Source organism: Notolabrus celidotus, chromosome 18 (genome assembly GCF_009762535.1).
Source record: "Notolabrus celidotus isolate fNotCel1 chromosome 18, fNotCel1.pri, whole genome shotgun sequence".
NCBI lineage: Eukaryota > Metazoa > Chordata > Actinopteri > Labriformes > Labridae > Notolabrus > Notolabrus celidotus.
Window position 1 is genome coordinate 14,053,960 of NC_048289.1, and position 21,315 is coordinate 14,075,274.

General features: G+C 40.3%; 1 protein-coding gene across 2 annotated transcripts in view; it reads left to right on the plus strand.

Annotated features, from left to right (window-relative positions):
- The window catches only part of LOC117830093 (alpha-1,6-mannosylglycoprotein 6-beta-N-acetylglucosaminyltransferase B-like), a 24,117-nt gene extending 5,273 nt beyond the window's left edge, over positions 1 to 18,844 (plus strand). For both annotated transcript variants that reach the window (XM_034708039.1, XM_034708040.1), the window contains 16 exons: positions 1,169 to 1,284; positions 4,975 to 5,104; positions 5,182 to 5,327; positions 8,846 to 8,910; positions 10,378 to 10,551; positions 10,682 to 10,849; positions 11,252 to 11,421; positions 11,568 to 11,699; positions 11,865 to 11,998; positions 14,161 to 14,303; positions 14,422 to 14,577; positions 14,674 to 14,820; positions 14,918 to 15,034; positions 15,118 to 15,192; positions 15,452 to 15,612; positions 16,691 to 18,844. In XM_034708039.1, the coding sequence (XP_034563930.1) occupies positions 1,169 to 1,284; positions 4,975 to 5,104; positions 5,182 to 5,327; positions 8,846 to 8,910; positions 10,378 to 10,551; positions 10,682 to 10,849; positions 11,252 to 11,421; positions 11,568 to 11,699; positions 11,865 to 11,998; positions 14,161 to 14,303; positions 14,422 to 14,577; positions 14,674 to 14,820; positions 14,918 to 15,034; positions 15,118 to 15,192; positions 15,452 to 15,612; positions 16,691 to 16,889 (2,233 nt within the window). In that variant the 3' untranslated portion in view covers positions 16,890 to 18,844. The remainder of the gene's footprint in view (positions 1 to 1,168; positions 1,285 to 4,974; positions 5,105 to 5,181; positions 5,328 to 8,845; positions 8,911 to 10,377; positions 10,552 to 10,681; positions 10,850 to 11,251; positions 11,422 to 11,567; positions 11,700 to 11,864; positions 11,999 to 14,160; positions 14,304 to 14,421; positions 14,578 to 14,673; positions 14,821 to 14,917; positions 15,035 to 15,117; positions 15,193 to 15,451; positions 15,613 to 16,690) is intronic.
- Positions 18,845 to 21,315: the final 2,471 nt, after the last annotated feature.

Genomic DNA, 21,315 nt, shown 5'->3' on the forward strand with positions numbered 1-21,315 from the left:
GTCTTGATGAGTGCTCTGACAACTTGGATGACATTGTGATTGATAGAGCAACATGAAAATGATTTACTGAGATCTGAATTTTTAGCTTTATATGCACCAGGAGAGCCTGTAACTGTTCATGCATGCACTTGAGCTTGGCCTCACTGTGTTTCTTTGGATAAGGGTTGGTGGGTTTACTGAACTGATGAAAGTAGGAGTGAAGAAACTGCTCACTCTGGCCCAGTTAAACTGAGGCTCATGTAGGCAGTGAGCAGACACGTGCAAAAGTCAAACATAACACTTCTGATATTTGTTTTCACACACCAGGGTTCTTACTTGAAGTCATGGTACAACTTTAGCTCATCATATTCTTAGTATATTTGATGGATGGCAAAGTCAGTCTTTAAAGATCTTATGCATCACTTTCCCCAAAATATAGATTTTATAACGTTAAAAGGAGATTCAAGTAGTTTATTATCACAAAAAATGTTTAAAATGTGACTTTTTATGTAATGTCCAATGTATAACCAATAGAAATGGGACAAAAAATAACATGTTTATCATAATCAGACTCATTGCTAGGGAATATGTCAAGATGGAGATACTTGGTTCAACAAAAGCTAACACTAACTGCTAAATGCAGGGATACACTTTAGCTAAAAGTAACAAATAAACTTTAACTTTAAAGAACTGGATAAATGCTTGAAGTTGTTAGCCAAAAGTAATAGCTGAAATGGTGAGCTAGCTGAATACAAAGAAAACAAATGCTGGAAAATTTTAAGCTAAGGTTCTGATGAAGTAGTTCAAACAGTCACATAATTGATGGAAAAGGCTCTAAAATTGTTGTTGTCAAATAATGGTTATAAAGTTGATATTTTAAGTTTAAAGTCACTATTGATAATTTTTTGTTTCTGTCAAAATTATGTGTAAATAATTCAATTCTTTAACTTTTGCCACTTTAGTGTTGCAAAGAACATGACCCAACCAACCTGAACCTGAACACAGAGTTTAATGAGACAAATCAATGATAAAGGGAGATAACTACACTTTAAAATCAAAATTTAATTTCATGTTAAACAGGGTGGGGTCACAAGGAATTTAAATTACTCAGATCGAGAAGTCATCACTGATGCATTGTAAACTCTTGCTGTGCCATTGAAGCGGTTTCTCTGTGAATTGTGCCCTCTAGTGGTTGCCTGGTGCTCTGTCTCTGTTTGTCTGTGTTGACACTGCTGCTGCAGAGCCTCTGGGTGCCAATAGAGATGACCAGGGATGAACCTGCTGGAAGATCACCTGAAGAACACGGTAACATATGCACACATTGTCAAGTTATGCTTTTTAAAAGAAAAAAAAAAACTGTTGCCATAGGTTTTTTTTAACAACAACAAACATTCTCTGATCCACATATTGGGACGTTTGAGCACCACTGGTTCTGAATAAAATAAACAAAAGATGTTCAAAACAAATACAATTTACAAGCACATAAACCTCATTCAAATGTGATTTCCTCACACTAAGCTTTATTTTGGAGCAAAGAGCAGAAAAGTTGTATATTGTTTTTTTGAGTTAACCTTCTTCCAGTGTTAGGTGAAGTTTTCTACACAATGCGTGGTGGGTCTGACAGTTGTGGTTTGTGGCCAAGTTATTACCTTGTCTATTTCAATTGTCCGGCTAAACTGTTTCTCTAAAGGAGGGTTTCTAAGAAGGCAGTAGACAAGCTTGTTTAGGCAAAAGCTTTCCCCTTGTTTACACACGATAGGCCAAATGTTGTCAACAATCTCCTCCAGAGTATGTTTTTCCTGTAAAATCAGCGTTCTTCTCTCATGCAGCCAAAGAATAAATTAACATATTTTGGCACCACACATCTCCCAGAATTTTGACCTTTGAGTCACTCAAAAAAAGATCTAAACAACAAACTCAGCATGCTTCACTTTCTGCTTATGGTGGTTCAAGAAATCTCTGATTAACCTTTGGTGGTCTGTTTGATGCTTTTGTAAGGAGTCTTCTATCTTCAGTTGATATCTTAAATGTGTTGGCATACTGTATTTCAAACTGCGACTCAAAGTGCAGTTAGATCCTGGTTTAAAAAAAAACGTACACAGATCTTTACCAAAGATATTTTTGATTTTTGAAAGTTTCTGAATACAAAGTCTCTTAATTCTACACAAAAATGATCTAAACCATTATATGAAGCCCATTAATGCAGATAATTTACACCATGGCCATTGAATAGCCATCTTTTTAGGGTTAATTATCAGACAGAGCAACTTTTCGTGTAAGACTCTGAATTTGTGGCTGCTGATGAATCGGTTTCAGAACATAATCACAGAAAATTACTTTTTATCCAAACATCCCAAACCATTCTGCCTCAAATTGTAGGAAAATTGTTTTAGCAGACAATGTAACCCACGGGTACATCTCAGCCACAGGGCCACAATTGCTGTGTGCTTGGATGGACCCACCGCGGGCTGTGTACAGAGAGAAGTGGTTGTATTGGAAAATATGCCACATGGGGGAAGCGGTTGTTCAGTAGTTAATCCAGCTCAAATTTATCAACAAATACTCTGTGTTCAACCAGTCTCTGTAAAACGCCATCAACACACCAAATCAACACGTTTTACTTCTAATCTCTAAATACACTTTGCTCTTGCCCTGTCCCAAAGCAGATCCCTGCTCTGACTCAAAATCAACTCTAAACTCCAACTCCAGAAAATCCTTTTCAGAAAACAGTAAAGCAAATAGTGAATTAATTCAGTGACATCAGAACTCCTCTCAACAGTCCTCATTTCACCATACATGTTTCAATTTAGACAAAACACAAACATTTAAAGCACAAACTTGCCTTTTAACCGTTAAGGTGTTTGTGCTAACTTCAGTAGCATGTCTATTTAATTATGTTTTTTTAATTGAATTTGAGTTTATTTGATTAGGACAATGCACATTAATCAACATTTCAACAGTATGCCTTAATGTAAATATGCCGGAGATAGCACAATAGCTAAATTTCATCCGTAGTCCTAAGGCAGGTACTCGCATAAAACATAAAACAACAAGTTTTAAAACTACAGGATGTCACAAAACAATTAACAGGACACTACATGAACTGACTTACAAACAGATTTTACATACAGAACGTTTGTGACATTATAAAAACAGGATGGAAGGTGAGGCCAAAGCCCCCAGGAACAGGCATCAAAAGCGAAAACAGATTATTCATGAGTACATGACTGGTTTGTTTTTAATGTTTAAGTGTTTTTTTTAAAGGTACAGTAGTTCTCAAGCTCCCTAATGTGAGCTGGTAGTTTGTTCCAGAACTGTGTGCCTCTGACAGACACTACCATTTGGCTGAATTTGGTTTTTCGTCTTGGTTCATCACAGTCCCCTCTAGTTTGTGCTCTAGTATTTATCATATTGTGTTTTTGTTTTTTTTTATAAATTTGAGCAATGATGGAGGGGCAAGACCATTTAAAACTTTAAAAACCAGACTTATGTCAGTGTATGTTTGAAAATTTTCAATGTTTAAAATATTATACTTCCTCACTATATTGCAATAATGGAAGTTGAGAGGTTTCCTGTCTAAAATGTTGATGGTCTTCTTAAAGAGAGACTTGATGGGTTGTAAAGTGCTGGCTGTTATGTGTGACCAAGGTGTAAAACAATAGGTGATATTGGAAAGTATCTTTGCATGCATATAGGCTTTTGCTGACCTTGAAGTGAGGAAAGGTCTTATATGACAGAAATTTGAGAGGTTGAACTTTATGATATTTGAGATTTTTTTTATGTGTTCCTTAAAGGTGAGATTGGAGTCAAAACTACACCAAGATACTCTAACTTTTCCACCACATCAAGTCTAGCAATTGATAAGTGGCTAACAGAGTCCTTAGAGCTCCTGTGAGGAGTTTTAGCTGGTTATGAAAAAGGCTGAACTTAATATTGAGAACACTTTACGGGATACAAAAGCAAATGGGACCAACCGCAATAAGGTTGATGATTTCTATAATGTAACTTTTATGTCTGAAACTGCTGCCAGGGGATAGGCATCAGATGGAATGATGAAGTGCACACCTCCAAAATAACATTTCTGAACATTTTCTATGGCAAAGTTTCTCAATAAGCAACATAGTTGACTACTAAGATAAAGCAGAAGGATATTTTTTCTATTTAAAAACTACTTACAGGCATACAAGACAAACTATGCAGTGATTAGATACTGCTCTGCCCACAGGGGGCGCCAAAATCAACACAAATGGAAAGATCCTCACAGGAGCTTTAACAGTGAATTCAGGTCAGAGAGCTAAAAAATATGCACATTTATGCATTATGGTTATTTCATGTGAAACACTGGTTTGCAGGTACATATGGACTCATTCTTGATTCACAAGCATGAAAAGTTGACAACCGTGGAGTTGGTAATAGATTCAAAACTGTACAATCTGACTCAATCAATGTAAATGTGCTGTTTTTCTAGTTCAGCTCTTTTTAAAGGTCATGTTAAAATACAAGCTTATCTGACAGCTTCCTAAGTCAGCATTTTAAGCTTATATCCAAGCATGAAGGTGTCTGTTTAAACATTCACAATCATATGCATACTATACAGTTTTTGTGAGTGTATGTGCTTCTGTGTTTGTTTTTGTCTGAAGTAATTTTTAGAAAACCACAAAACCCTGTTTATATATTTTACAAACTGTGACTTAGTTGCATCGTAAAACTGTGGTTCAGGAAGGAAAATTAACCTCTGTAGAAAACGATCAGAAGTTAAAACTTCCTACAAAGGAGGGATAATAAAAATGCACATAGCCACAATACAGCAGATCAAGTACAAAAATAACATCACATAACTCTGCTGTTTCATGATACACATAGATTGTTTCCTGCTTCACTGCAACATTAACTGTGACATAATGTCGGGTATCATTACTTTAACATGATTATAGGAGGTAGCATATCACACTGTACATACATGACATACTATGTTGCACAAACTTTATTTCACAGGTCAGCATAGTCTCGGCTTTCGCAAGCTGGCTCTTCGCCTGGAGGCGTTGAGTACTCAAGTTCAGAGACTGAGCAGAGAGCGAGACGTCACCCAGCTGACCAGAGATGATCTCAGTGTGTTGCTGCAAAGGTAGCTATTTTCAGAAATACGAAAGTACAGTGATAGTTAACAATATTTGTTCATGCTTACTTGTATTTGTTTTCCAGCTTCAGACAGGACCAGCAAGGCTTAGCTCGCCTTGTAGAGAGGGAGCTGAGGAGTGTGTCACAGAGGCTTGACCAGCTCAGCCGTCCCCATCATCACCATCAGACTCACACTCCAACACCACATGAACAACTCAGACCACACACAGGTGAAAACCAGACTTTTTTTTAAAGAAAATGTATTTCATTTATTTTGATTTAGCTCACATTTTATAAAGAGCATACAAAACTAAAGATATGCAGATACATTACCCTTGTTAGTACTGGCTTGTGGACTGGCTAGTCTAAGGGTACACTCAAAAAAAGCAACATGGTTGTCTGTTTTATCAACATAAGTACAACATGTAGCTTCTATTATATTAATTCAAGTTTAGTGGTTAAACATTTTTAAATCATGTAGTTTTAACACGACATGCAAAATCCTTCAAACTACAAGATTGCTCTATGTTCACACAACCTAAAGGGTTTAGGAAGGAATCCCTGCAATACCTCACCAGAGCAGAAGGTGGCAGTAACGTACGTCATCTAGTAAGCACTTATTTTAAAGGCTACCAAGTCAAGATCCATATTATTTGTTTGTCGTTGTTTGCCTTCTCTGGGGAATAGAGTTCTATCCCTACAAACCCAGTCTGTTTTGTGGTCCTTTTCCAAACTTGACACCAACTGGGGGTAAACTATGTTGGCACGTTTAAACTGCTAAATGTAAACATTCTTGATATGTCAAAAATGTCTTATTTTCTCAATAATTGCTATTTGAGAGTTTATTTTCACATGATGAAAAGGTTTGTCTCACAGTTCAAATAATTTTTGATGATTGTACATACGGGCTGCACAGTGGTGCAGTGGGTAGCACTGTTTCCTCAAAGTTAGAAGGTTCTAGGTTCGAGTCAGGTGCCTTTCTGTATGGAGTTTGTATGTTCTCCTTGTGAATGCATGGGTTCTCTCCGGCTACTCCGGCTTCCTTGCACAGTCCAAAAACATGCTCACCAGGTTAATTAACGTCAATACTTTATCTTCACTCAACATATTTACAATTAGTTGGTTCAACAAAATTGTGTCTCGCTAAATGAAAGCATTTTAATTAGGTGGAAATTCTTTCCATAATTTTATGATGTTCACCCAACAAATTATTTCTTTGAGTGTAAGATAACAATCAGAAAACAGTAACAATTAAGCACAATTTACCTAACACCTGACCACTGAGTCTGTAGATAAACAATGTGATATTGGTTTGGTGTGGCTAACATTAGCAGAGCTAGCACCACCAGCCCTCAGTTCTTCTTGGTTAAAGTGAACATGCCTTTGCTGGTTACACATTGTCAATTAGTTAATAGTAAATTGACTTGCACCACTCAAAGTGCTTTTACACTACTTGTCGCATTCACCCATTCACACCACATTCACTCACTGATGGTAGAGGCTGCTATAGCAAGAGGCCATCAGTATTAAGGCGCTTTTCGACCGGAGGAACTTTACCCCTGAACTAGGGACTTTACCCCTATCTGTTTTGTATGTTTGTGTACTTTTCAAAAGAAGAAGCTGTGATTCACTTGATTTAGCAGCTTGTAACAGTAGTCTTCTCTCAGCCCACCGCGAATGGGTCTTTCCCGGTGTTACGGTTTTAAAAGTGACCCTGTAAACTGAAGACCTTCAGCAGAATATAATAGTGTTTGTGGAGTTTACACAGTTGTTGACACACAGAGGGAGTTTTAAGATTCAATATCCTCATCAGATAAGTATTTAATGATTGTCTAAAGAAGTTTATGAGGGATGAATCTGGCTGAAAGTCTGCAGTTAATAGGGTCGCTGTTAGCTTATCTCATTCGCACACATTCACACACCACTGGACAACAGTGAGAGCAATGTGGGGTTCAGTGTCTTGGACAAGGACACTTAAGCATGTGACTGCAGGAGCAAGGATGGAACCACCAACCTTCCAGTTGATAGACAACAGACTCTACCCACTAGTTGACCATTGGACAAGACACAGCCTACATACAACTTTTTCTCCATTAATGCCAAAGCATGCCACACTACAAGATGCTGTCTGTCATCTGTGCTTGTTTACATCGGGGTAGCAGAGCATTATAGCATTCTGGTAGTAGCCAGTAACTTAAGCTACAGCCTCAGGTAGTGACAGGCGGCTTTGCTACACTTTAGACACACCGTATGAATGGCATTTCAGGCCTACAATGACTTTGTTCGACGGACTGGTAATTCTGGTGCTGACTACTGAGGGTGACAATGTTTAATTGTTCAGTCGCACATCTCTAATCGCTACCAGAGGCATGAATTACTCAATGTGTTAGCATATGTGTTCTGAAAATGAGATGAGATGAGACAATGAGATTTAGACTGAGAACTAGAGTAATAAACTAAATCTAACCCAGTTAAGTAGTACTTTTACTTTTCTGAAAGCAGTTCATTATCCAAGCTCAAAGAGTGATTTTGGGGGTTTGTTCCAGTTGTTATATGCTTTAATATTCTTGCCACACAATATAAATACTTTCTCTCATTCCTACCTGTTTCCAGCTACAATAATTGGCCAATAATTGCAAAGCTTGTCTATGGTTTACTGCTTTGGTAGAGTGACACTCGGAGCCAAATACACGGTTCAGAGCCTCAAAAGAGGTTAACCACACAGTGAAGTTAACAAGCTGTGATAATGGAGGGTGTGAATTTGGGGGTTGAAGGGCAGTGGGTGCAGGTGGTTATGGGGGATGAAGTCCTTGAATAGAAGTTTAACGAGTCCCTCAGAGCTGGTGCGGATCATCTGGCCTTGGAGAGGAGAAAAAAGTTTACGTCTGCGCTACGACCCTCCTGAGAGGTGTCAGGTGAGAGTCAGGTTATGCGCCCAAGTTGGCATGCAAGGGTGGATGTATGTTCGTGTGTATGTGTTTGTGTGTGTGTGTGGGGGGGTGCTTACTTTCTCTCTAGGCCACACAGACACTGTAACATGCATATGTCAGCATGCATGCACTTATAATTCTTACAAATGTGCCACCCGCATACACACAAACACACTTCCTTGTCACCAGCCTGTTCACCCCTTACCCTCGTCCTCTCACATTACCTCACGCCCATAAAATACGACCGAATTACCCATGAGTCCTTTCACCAGCTTGTCTACTTATGCTCGTGTTTTTGCAGCAGGACTTTTTTTTCTTTCTTTCTCTAACAGCGTATCACTGTTTTTAAGCTTTCACACCTCAGCTATGCCTTTAGGTTTTTCTTATCTTTTTTTCCCCTTTTTATTAGGTTGTTTTACAAAGTTTAGGACTGTGAGTTTTGGCACAGCCTCGCATTGTAAAAAGGGGTATGTTTGGTAGGAGGCAGGTGGGTCAGGTGTGTGTGAGCGTGTGTGTTCATTCCACTTGATTGACATTGGCTGCAGAAGGTAGGGGGGCCTTACGGGAAGGGGGCCTCTGAGAACACACTACCTTTACTCTAATGTCTCTACACGCACAGCAGCTCTATACATGGAGCCGATGGCTGCTATTCATTGTGAACGTTTCAGTGCAGAGGTTGTATATCAAAGTTATTATCCTCTGTTCTTCATCACCTGCAGTGAGTTAGCTCTACAATGTACCTTTTTGTTACTAATGCCTGAGTTTAGGTATAATGATGTATTTGAAAAAGTATGTGATGGTTCATGTGTTACCCATAGGGCCCAATGAGGAGTGTGAGGTGCCAATGGATCCTGCGTATCCACTGTGTGCAGAGAAAGTCAAGGTAAGAAAGTGGGACTATGTAACATATGTGTGCACTGTTATTGCTGTATTTAAGTGCTTAAGTTTATTATATAGTTAAAGTTTATGAGCAAGCTTGAGCTGAATATAAAACATTTAAAATAAAGGGAATTATTGCTAATTCTTGTGTTCAACTAAGCCCGTATTCATCACTTAAACATGAACAAAAGTGTGAGTCATTATCTTGACTTATTAATTTAAAGGAACTTTTACCCAAGCTAAAAACTACAAAAGACTAAAAATAAAAATAAAAAGGAAAAACTGAATAGACCCGAATATAAGACAGGGTTTTTCCCTTTGAAATATATCAAAAAGAAGTGTGAGTGTGCAATATTTGAGGTCTAGTAATTGAATGCCATGAACCCTCCATGACTGAGGCCACTTCACATCACTCACAACTATAGCACCAAGAGGGAAGAAAGATGGAGTGACACAGCGTCTGGAACAAAGTAGCAGAAGAGTGGGACAAGTTAAAGAAGAAGAAGAAACTTACTTTATTAATCCCCAGGGGGAGATTTCAATTTTTCACCTTGTGTTATTTTTGGTCATGCTACACGCACAGTTTGGTATATATACATACAATTTTATGCACAAACATGCAGTGGACATGCACTTAGGGAGAGAAGTCAGAGTGAGGATGTTGCCATCAACCAGCACACTTGGGGGTTCGATGCCTTACTCAAGGGCACCTCGGCAGTTCCCAGGCACTGAACCAGCTCCTCTCCAGCCACCAGTCCACTTGCCAAGCTTCGTCCATGCTGGGATTTGAGCTGGCAACCCTCCGGTTGCCAAGCCAAGCCAAGCCCCTATGGACTGAGCTACTGCCGCCCCCACCCACAGCTGCGTGACAGCAATATGATGCAGACTTTAAGGGAATGCCTATTAATGCAACAAAGTCTTAAATAGGAGGCTTGTCATATAACCTGGCTCATCTTATATACTGATAATAGTATGAACAGGTTAAAATAGAACCCAAACAGCACAGACAAAACAAACTCACAGCATAAACTGGACACCATAAATTGAATGCAGTCAAAGCAGCATTAGTCCCTAAAGGAGTCATCTAATCATCCCTCCTACAGATCAAACCTGTGGCGTCATGTCACTGCGGCATTGCCATGCAAGCATCTTTAAGAAATGCTTTATAAAAGAAGGGAAGTAAGACGCCAACTCATTAAAACATTTTTTTGACTTTTTACCATGTTTGGCTTTATTTGATAGGGCAGCTGAAGAGTCAGGAGATGTCAAGGGGTAGAGGTTAGGTGTTGTTCTGCAACAGAGGGCTGAGGCCAAGAGTGCATCAAGGGCTGTAGCTTCTTTGTATGGGTGCTTTGACCACTCAGCTAAACTGCAGCCCTCCCACATTAAAATATGAATCAGCATCTATTTCAATACTCTATTTAAATTGTTTTTTCCTTATTATCATTTTGATTTTATATGTCTCTCTTAGTTTCTGCATGCTCGCTGGCAGGCTGACCCGTGTTATGCCTTTTATGGGGTGGATGGTACAGTGTGTTCCATACTGAGTTACCTCAGCCGAATAGAAGATTTTTGTCCTCCTCGTCCAAGAAGAAACAACTCTGAACCACTGTGGCACCAGAAACCTTACACCTATACAGAAAAGGTACAACCACATTAAGTTTGTGAATTTATGAATCACTGCACTATGGCTGTATAATAGAAGAAAAGAACCACAAGGTCTACTTGATCAATACTTTTTGCACTAACTTGCGTTTCCTTATGCTTGTGTACAGGCTGAGATACGTACAACTCTGACCCCTCTGTATGAGGTCATCGGTAACACCACTGGACCTGCCATGGACTTCATCCGGTCGAGAGTCCAGAGGATGTCTGAGCAATGGATACAGGCCGGTCTGAAGATGAGGCAAAGCAGAAACATGACAAAGATAAACCAGCTGAGGGTAAAGGCAGCAAGTAGAGCACCAAAACCGATTTCCAAATAGTAATAATGTTTGTATTATTCATTTAAATGTTAAAAAAAAGTAGCTTTTATTTTTATATAAATTAAATGGTTCTCTGCATAACACACTGATTTTAAACTCACTTCCATGCCAAATGCCGACATTCATTAAAGTTGAACCTTTTTGTGGTTTCAGGACACAGTCACAACAATTTTTTCCAAAATAAAAAATGATGAAACAAAAGTTAAATATGACCCCACAAAAATAAAAAAGATACTATTAAACAAGGGGAAATAAGACAAGACAAGTCAAGTCTGTGATAAAGTCTTCTTTTATCACATTGTCGTTTAGAAACATGAATAGCAAATTGCCTCAAACTTCCCCCCCTCTCCTATCCTCCAGGTGTTGCTTTATCCTGGTGCCCTAGCTGGTAGTGTTGGTCAGCGTTTTGAAACCATGGTGAACCGAGGGGGTCCTCTTGGGGAGCTGGTCCAGTGGGCTGACCTCAGTGCCTGTCTGACTATCCTGGGACACAACCTTACCTTCAGCACCTCACAGCAACAACTCCACAGGTTGGCATCCCATAATACTTATATTCATAATCCAACATAAGTATTATGCGTATGTTAAACTATTTTATTCACTGGTGTCAGGTCTATGAAGTGACAGATGTTGCTGAGCTCTTGGTGCTGTGGTGTGTTTATTGTGATTGGTTCAGTCTGATAGGTGCAGCTCCAGGCAGAGGCAGCTGTCCAATCCAGAGACCCCTGACCTTTGACCTCATCTACACTGACTACCATGGCCTTGCTCACCTTCAAGGTGCCATGGGACTGGCTTTCCTGCATTACAAGTATGGCCACCATTTTCTGAATACATCATTATTCTTCTTCTACATCATTACTTCTCTATTATCAGAGCAGTACACACCATGAGCTCATGTTCATGTGATAATTCCAGAATTGGTTAAGTTTATCAGAGCATGTGTATGTAACAAACATTTTGTGATACACTGCAGGTGCCGCTTCAGAATCCTGGACTCTTTTGGCACTGAACCAGCTTTCAACTTGGGGAGTTATGCACACAGCCGTGGATATAAAACTCTGTGGGGCAGCTGGGGTCTGCAGCCTCTGCAGTACATGACTATGTTTCGTAAGTCTTCATGCATTCATTTACTTATATCTTTGTGTCAACTTCTGTAATCATGCAAACACATGTATCAGTATGTGAGCAAAACCCTATCTGTGACATTATATGATTTATACACACATTTGTGCATGATTATATCTAGCTGCTGCAACACTGATCCTTTACACACTGCTCTAAGCGTCTTCACAGTGACAGGATTAATAGCCGTAGTTATACGAACTTGGTGCCCAGACAGAACTTTCATTGCAACACCTCCTCCTGTCATCTTCTCCACCCTGTCGGGGGATGGAGTCAAGCTGGACACACTGGGCCCTGAGCCACCCTTCATGCCTCAGCTTGGATCACTGTTTATTTGTCCTGCTGAGAGGGGGAGAGCAATGGCTGTCAGCTGATGGAGGAGAAGGGACAAAGAGAAGCTTGAGAAAAGAGCGGGCGGGTTGTTTGTGCTTCCGTTTTGAAATCGAGGAGAGGGAGATACTAGTGGCAGGACTAGCAGCACGGACCATGAAATGAATGACATTTTATTCCAACAGAATTTCCCGTCAGACCCCCCACATGTTGTAGGATCTTCATCATATCAATTTCCCTTTTGCATATCTCTGTGACTCTAACAGATGAACCCAGACAGGTGTAAGAGACAAGTGGTGACAAATGAGGCTGAAGAGGAGGAAAGAGGAAATTGAGTGCTGCTTTAGAGGTCAATGAGGGCAGATATACACTGAGACAGGATAAAGACACACACATACAAACTCAAATTACCCACTCACTCACACATGCACACCTTTACTGGCACATTCCTAATAGAGTAAATACTCATCGTTCACACCCTCTGTGGTATGTCAGAGGGCAGCAGGGTGGCAGCTGCCTATCCAAACAGCCTGACTTTAACCTCTTATATAAAGAGTTCTCATTTCCTGACTGTTGTTTTATAAAGCACCACATGTTCTTCCTCGCTTGCTGAATTTTAATCTATGCTGGTTTTCGCCTGAAATATTTTCAGGCCATCAATAATGCCTGTCCAAAAGTAGTGTTTATCATTGTTTCTTTTTTAAGTCATCTTTCTGAAACATCTGTGAACATTTAAAATTAGTTTTTGGGCATGTTTCTATAAGATTAGTTTCATATGGATTTTGAGTATTGACATGCACATGGTTTTATTTCATTTAACCCTAGAACACTATCGCCGGTCGATTTTCACCTGAGCAAACACATTTGCATGATTTTCATTATGTTGCGTTTGTCTGAGTGTCACAGGTCTCTGAGTAGCTTCAGCATTGTCTTTGACGTCTTTGAAGGGGTGGGTTTTTCCCTACTCCAAAACCCATTTTTTCCTACAGGCACGTGTTCGGGAGATTTTCACCTGGCAATAGTGGTAAAGGGTAAAGTAGGTTTCGGTGGATATCACCCGGTGATAGTGTTAGTGTATAAAATCTATTTCCCCTGCCACAAATCCTGCTGTCCCTGCCACTCCTGATGCTGTCCCTGCCACTCCTAATGCTGTCCCTGCCACACCTGATGCTGTCTCTGCCACACCTGATGCTGTCCCTGCCACGCCTCATGCTGTCCCTGCCACGCCTCATGCTGGTCACAGAGGGAGAAGATGCTGCCCTGAGAATGATGGCATGGCCTTTTACCCGCTTGAAAAATTCAATTTTTTGTTTCTCTCTCCTGCAGCTGTTTTTGTGTCAAGGAGACTGTGCCTTCACTGGGGAAGTCTCAAATGTCCCAGGAATGGGTGGACCGAACACCAAATTTCCAGTTTCCTCATTTTTTTTTTGAATTCAAAATTTTCAGAAATTTGGGAACATTTTTATAGGGTCCCCCCATGACACATTTTTTTTCATTTTTTAGACATGGCATAGTTTAAAATGAAAGAGTAATAAAGATAAGAATAATATCATATATTGAAGTACTTTTTGTTGGGAATAATGTATCGGGTAAAAAACACCCGGCATTAGTGATGGTGTTAATTTTAGCGATAGTGTTCTAGGGTTAAAACTCTGAATGAAGTTCTAGTCCTAAGATGTAATGAAGAATGTTTACTTGAGAGAGTACATTTAATTATTGTATCCAGGTATTGATAGCAATTTCTGGAATGCAATTTATTTATCTTTTACATGTTTTTGTACGCGTTTACGTACTGCTCCATCTTGTGTCATCTCCAGCTCATACCCCTGATAACTCCTTCCTGGGTTTTGCGATCGGGGAAGCAGCAAGGAAGGAGGTGAGAGAAGAAGAGCTGGAGCCCGACACCTACAGGAAAGAAAGGGTCGCTGTCATTTACGGCAAACAGGACTATATGTGGCAGGTATGATCATTAAAATGTGTAGACTTTATCTGTGTGTGTCGACTTAAGAATATTGTCAAGAAGCCAGCAGCTGAAGATTGTGCACATGAATATAAGCGTACCTGTGTGTTCATTCTAGGGTAAATCTGAGTATGTTGGGCTCGTCAGTGAAGAACTGGAGACCCATGCTACAGTCTACCAGCCTGCAGGACATGCCTCTAATCTGCCCACATTCATAAAAAACCATGGCTTGCTGACACAGGAAGACTTCTTACGACTTCTCCGCAGAGCCAAGGTTAGATAGAGGACATACATCTCTTATAAGTATGCTAATTCTGCGTGTACTTCCTTGTGTATAGTTGATACTGGATCCTCTGTGCTCTCCTCTCAGGTGTTTGTAGGTCTTGGATTCCCATACGAAGGTCCTGCTCCCATGGAGGCGATAGCTCTGGGTTGCGTGTTCCTTCAGCCACGATTTGACCCGCCACACTCCTCAGACAACAACGACTTCTACAAAGGAAAGCCCACCACAAGACAGGTACATAATGTCAAACTGAAACAAACTAGTTTGGAATGAATGTAAGTACCATGCATTATTTTTTAAAACTAAAACAGGGATAACCTTTGCTTTGCAGATCTCATCTCAGCACCCTTATGCTGAAAACTTCATCGGTAAACCCCATGTGTGGACTGTAGATGTGAATAACAAGACGGATGTACGAGAGGCAGTCAGAGCCATTCTGCGCACAGAGGTGGTGATAAGGGAATCACAGAACTGCATTCATGCTGTATTTCAATGTTTAAAGTATATATAAATGTGTGTATGTTTCTGCAGGTGAAGCCGTTCACTCCCCAGGAATTCAGGTGTGAAGGAATGCTGGAGAGAGTTCACAGTTATATCAATCACCAGGTAGAGATGTTGCACTTGTGTACTTTATTAGACTTCTAATGTCTTCTGATCTAGTAGACACTACACTGACCTGTGTTTTGCAGTGAATGATAAGGCGCAATAAAAAAAGATGGAGGAGTAAGGACTCAAAGTGGAATACAAACTCTTATATTTGACAAGATGGCAAAGTTGAATTTCCAGAGAGTTTTTGTGACTCGTAAAGTGAGAAAGCATTTAGTTGTGCTTGAATCGCTCTCTGTGCCTTTTAATTTCTCTCCAGAATTTCTGCACCAAATCAGCTCCAACTTGGCCACCAGAAAGTGCTCTAAGAATTCACCTGGGTCCTCTGGGTCAGTCATGTGTGAGTGTGTGTCATCGGTCTTCCCATGTGTGTGAGCCTGCTTTGTTCCACCACCTGAACACACCTGCAGCATTCACCAGGTAAGAGTCGGATTACACACATTAACTAGTCTTACCTCAGCTTTTAAACTTGTAGCCACGGACTGCATAAAAAAAGATAGATGACATGACAGCTCCCCATAAGTGAAGCCAAAAGATTTAATTCATAGGGCCCTGTTATACGATTGAAAACGCATGATATAAAGCATGTGGCAAAAACAGGTTTCTGTTCTTTGATTGGTGAGTCAAATTAATGTTTTTAGATAGCAGAAGGGGTCGATACAGTGGTTCTGAGAATTAATCTCTAGTGCACAGGCTAAAGGCCAAATTCCACCAGGTCCGTCCCCGATCCGTCATGGCACGGGATCTGATAGGTTTCTATTCTAATCAATGTGTTAACCCCCATTGGATCCACTCTGTTGCATTCCAGCTGCGTCTCTGATACGGCAGGTCGCAATGCAACGGATCAGATACGCAAGACTTCTATTTTTGACAGATGCCGGAGCACGACGCATCAATTCAGTACAGAGCTGATGGAGCGGGACAGGAAGTCAGGCACCAAAACAAAATAAAGAAACTGGTTAATTTTCAGAATAAAACACTGTGTTATCGTTAGATCGTTTTAACTATGACAAAAAAAATGTAATTTAGAGTGGAGGCCGGCCTGGAGTCATCAAGTCAGAGGTTTTCAGAGGCTGATAAAGACAACATGGATGAGGAGAGGAGGAGGAGAATCCTTGATTCAGAGATTACCACTGGAAAACCTCGGTCACATGACTCCAGATGTCCGACGGTCCTGTTCCATGCTGCATTCCAAAAACGCAACCGGTGGGTGTTGACGGATGAGAGAGCACGGAGCCGGACCGCAGCGGATTGGTGGCGGACCGACACGGATCTGGTGGATGTCCCGTGTAAGGCTCCAAATATGCAACATGTCATCATCCATCGCAGAGGGTTTTGTTGCTTTACTTTTGTACAGTGGGAGAAGTTGGCGAAATGTCTGTCCTCATATGTAGTCAATGCTCCCAACCAGAAGAGAACAATCTTAAAAGGCTGCTCTATGAATACTATGTGTGCATGATATGATAATAGGCTATTAAATACTTTACCCTCCTTCTAGGCTTGGAATAGGCTGCTCCAGCACAGGGCAGGAGGCCAACCACATGTTTCCTTCCTACACCCCTTGGGGTCGACACTGTGGCCTTCAGCAGGAACCTCTGCTGTTCAGTTGTGCCGGCTCTGACCCTTCTCACCGCAGATTGTGTCCCTGCAGAGCTCACCTACCCGGACAGGTGGCTCTGTGCCCTGACTGCCTCTGAAAATGAATGCGAAAGCACTCAGGAAATGTTTTCGAAGAGTGGACCAGAAGTAATAAGACGGTGCTTAATAAGAAGACAGCACCAAAGAGCCACCTGCAATGCATGCTGAAGGGGTAAAGAACTGATCTTGACCAAAGAGAGGCAGCTGTTCTGCCAATCTTTGTCAAAACATTTGGCATATAACAGAGTGAAACATGTTTAAGTCAAACATTTTCAGTACTGTTTTCAGAGCATCCTTGGCTTGTAGTATTTTATAGAATTGACACATGGTTGAAGATTATGAGACAAAATGTGCCAATAAGGTAATATCTACCTTTGTCACCTGTATCCTTTATCTATATTTTTATGACAGTCATTACTCAGGAGACGAAACTTTGTGATTATGATTTCATAAGAACTTAACTATTGAAGGATGATAATTTCTTGGCTGAGTGTCTTGTTTTTGTAGCTTTTCCTTGATCCCTTTTGCAAATCGTCTTTAAATGACCATGCAGTTTAGGGAAATGGGTTTATTTAAATAAATATAAGTGAAAGTGGCACTTATTATTCAAAAGCCATTTAATCCTCAGTGTTTAACTTTCCCGCTCCTGCTACAGATCCTATGCATTTCAGAGAGTTGCAATATTATGCTTAATAAGTATCCAATCATTCATATGCTTACAGTTATATATCATACTGGTCAATGTTGCATGGGATTACGGCTCATGTAACCCCTGAATGCATTGCTGGCTGCAAATATTAGCCAGGGCCTCAGAGGAGAGTATGACAGCCTAAGTGATGAGGCTCATTATCTGAGTGAATCATGGATGACCTCTGGATGGCTTTGGGAGGTCACAGTCTTCTGACCATGATTATACTGTCATATAAACCATTGGTTCCCAACCGTCTTTGACTTAGGAAACCCCCTCAGCTGATTCTTAATCCGTGCCCTTTGCTAGTAATAGCAGAAACTCATTGTTTGTCTTGCAAACACATACTTTGCGTAATGTAGGGTGGAAAAAAAGTAACCGAAGGCAGGATTAATTATGTTTTCTTGAGTTATTTTACTAGAAATTACACCTTAAATGATTTTGATCATAACAGATGACTCACTTCACCCAGAGTTCTTGTGTTATTCCTTGACTGCCTCATGAACTACAGAGACTTGGAGTCCCCCCAGGGTTATTTTACACCCCAGGTTGATATGAACATGGAACATGCTGTATATACAGTGATTTGGCATGCATACAACACAAAGAGAGATTCTATGCGTGAACATTTCCATTTCAGAAATCTAAAATACTCACACAGACTTATCCAATCATCCCTGCCTACAGAACAGCTCATGAAAGGAACAAATGATAACAACTAAAGGCCAAACTGCAGCCCACAATCACTGTTGTAAGTGATGGGGTGCTGCACTTACATGGCGCAGCTGTTAGCAAAGATGGCTCCAATAATGGCAACATGCTGCTGTTTTAAACTGGATCAATGTGAGGTTGTTCTTGGAAACAAAGCACTCATTAATGGTATTTGGCAGAACAAGTGACGGTTCCGCCCGGATACACTCTATGGGACCAGATCATATTGTCACTCAGGAATCAGACTGCTCAGGGCTGTGATAGCAGGACCTGTTGAGAATGTGATTGACAGGTAAATGCCTGTGAAACAGTCCATGAAAACTACTTTTGTAATGACTTTGGGGGATTCCGTTCAATTAAATTGGCACTGTCACGTGACTTTTGCTTTATATGCTGAATGGTCCAAAGATGATGGAAATAAACTTGTGTTCATGTAAAAAAAAACAACTTTTTGGATAGCAGGAAAATAAAAGTTGCTTAAGACGCAGAGGGACGTTTCTGAAACACATTTTTGGAAAGTGATGTGTCATTTCTGGATGAGTCATGTTAATTCATATCAGTTACACAAGTCATGGCATATAAAAGCTGTCACTCCCCTCCCAGGGGGCTGATAGCAGAGGGTTCAAGCTAAGGGCTCAAAAACAGCACCATGCAAATATTGAGTGTTAATATGGAAGGACAAAGGTTTCAGTGTTCCAAATGACTGCCTAATGATGAGTGGAATGTATGGAAATGAAAAACTAACTTATACTATTTCACAGAGTAAATGTGTAATGGTGGATCAGATTTGTGTAAATGCAGCTTTTTTTTTTTTTTTTAAGTTATATTTTTGGGCTTTTACACCCCTATTTAAAGAGGAAAAGACAGTGGATAGCATAGGAAACTGGGAGAGAGCGGGGGAACGACACGTGGGAAGGAGGCTGCAGGCAGGACTTGAACCCGGGCCACCTGCCACATGGGCGCACAACCCAACCATCAGGCCAAGTCCGCGCCCGTAAATGTAGCTTTACATTCACTTGTCTCTGAAGAAGATCTCTTAAAGCTTTTTAAAGAAGTGAAACCTCAATTCCCAAAAATTTGGAATGCTGCGTTAAACGTTAATGAAAACAGATTCTGATGGTATGCAAACTATTTAAACCCTTTATTTGAACGCCTTTACAAAAACTTGAGACAGGGGCATGTTTACTATTGTGTTGCTTTACATCTTCTTTCTACAACACCCTGTAAGCATTTGGGAGATTTTAAAGTGAAATTGTTCCATTCTTATCTGACATAGGGTTTCAGCTGCTCAGCAGTTTGAGGACTCCTTTGTCAAGTTTTTTTGTGTCATAATGCACCGAATGTTTCCAATGGGTCAGGACTCTTCTACTACAGAAACATGCTGTTGTAATACGTTCAGAATGTGGTTTGGCATTGTCTTGCTAAAATATGTAACGTCTTCCCTGAAAAAAAGGTTTAATCTGGATTGCAGCACGTTACTCCAAAATCTGTATGGTTCAGCATTAATAGTGCCTTTCCAGATTTGTAAGCTACCCATGCCATGGACACTTGTCCATCCCCATATTGCACAGATGCTGGGTTTTGAACTGCACTGATAACTAGCTGGGTGGTCCCTCTCCTGTTGAGAAGTGGAGGACGCAGCGTCCATGACTTCCTGAGAGAATGTTAAATTTGTATTTGTCACACCACTGGACAGTTTTCCACTTTGCCTTCATCCATCTTAAAAGGGGCATCACCAAAATTAGAGCACTGTAATGGATGGGGGAACTAGTTTTGATTTAAATAATCCATTGAAGTATTTCGATCTTGGCCCAAGTGGTGAACCAACTGGCAGACCAAGAGCCATGCCACAAGTATGTCTGACAATTCCGGACTCTATACATGCATGTGCTTGCCACACGCCACTTCTGCATGTTAAAATAACGATTAGAGGGTTTAAGAATAAGGGCTGATTGATGGAGGAGAAAAAATATGAACCCTCAAGAAACCAAGAGAGGAAACATGAACCCGTGTCAGGGTCAGCCAGACATGGTGGAATTTTCATGCTCAAGTACAGGTTCAATAATGTTTTAGTGTGCTTTCATTTTACATGAGAGACAGGAACATTTTGAACCACATGGGGACTCCTTCTCCTTTACTTTCTAACTGTGGAATGTGTCTGCAAATCAAACTTTACTGCCAAAAAAATTCAGAGATCGTATAGAGGAAAGTAATACATGAGAGTTCCACTTATACTCAAACTTTGAACGTGTGTCATGTCTATTCAAATGACAGGCAAAAATGTATTCTGAACAAACCCTGTGCTAAAGAGATGTGAGATTGTTTTACAGTTTCAAGATGGACAATTAGTACATTTGCATTTAGTTCAAATGATTACACTACATAAATATAAATTACATAATCAGTGAGATATTATAACCCATGTCCTTTTCTTACAAAGAGTTACTGGAAAATGTTTTAAAACCCCCAAATTTGGAGTTATTGCTGTATTATAGTTGCATGACTGTTTACGATCAATCACACTGTTTACACTGGCCCTTCAAGTGTTTCTCAACTTTATTCTCATATCCTCTCAAACTCCTTTTAACAAATGGCCCATAATTTTATTTGGCCCTCCTGCTACTTTTTCCACACTTTTTCACATCTCCTTTGCTTGTTCTCATCTCCTCTTTCTTCCTGTTTGTCCATCCATGCTATACTATCATGTGGTGATCTGTGTTAGCGTAGTTACCACGTTTTAAAGGAACTCACAGAGAAAGTGTTACAGGAAATTTAAAAGTTTGTATACATTGAGAGAGGGACATCAAACTTGAAAACTAGGTTATTATAATATCTTGAATTTATGTAGCCTAATGATGTCCCAGAGATCTCATGAGGAAAGTTGAACTTTGTTTGCCCTTGTGTGATATGATTGGTTGGATAGAATCTAGTCTATGGGCTCATAAAATGTAAGTCTCAATTTAGTTTTGGGACATGATTTTGGTTTCAGAAGTGCTCTGCTTTCTATTGAAGTATGAGGAGTGTTGGTCACTTGCATGTCAGCTGGCATCGCTGATTTAGCAGTTAAAATTCTGAAAAATTCTTGC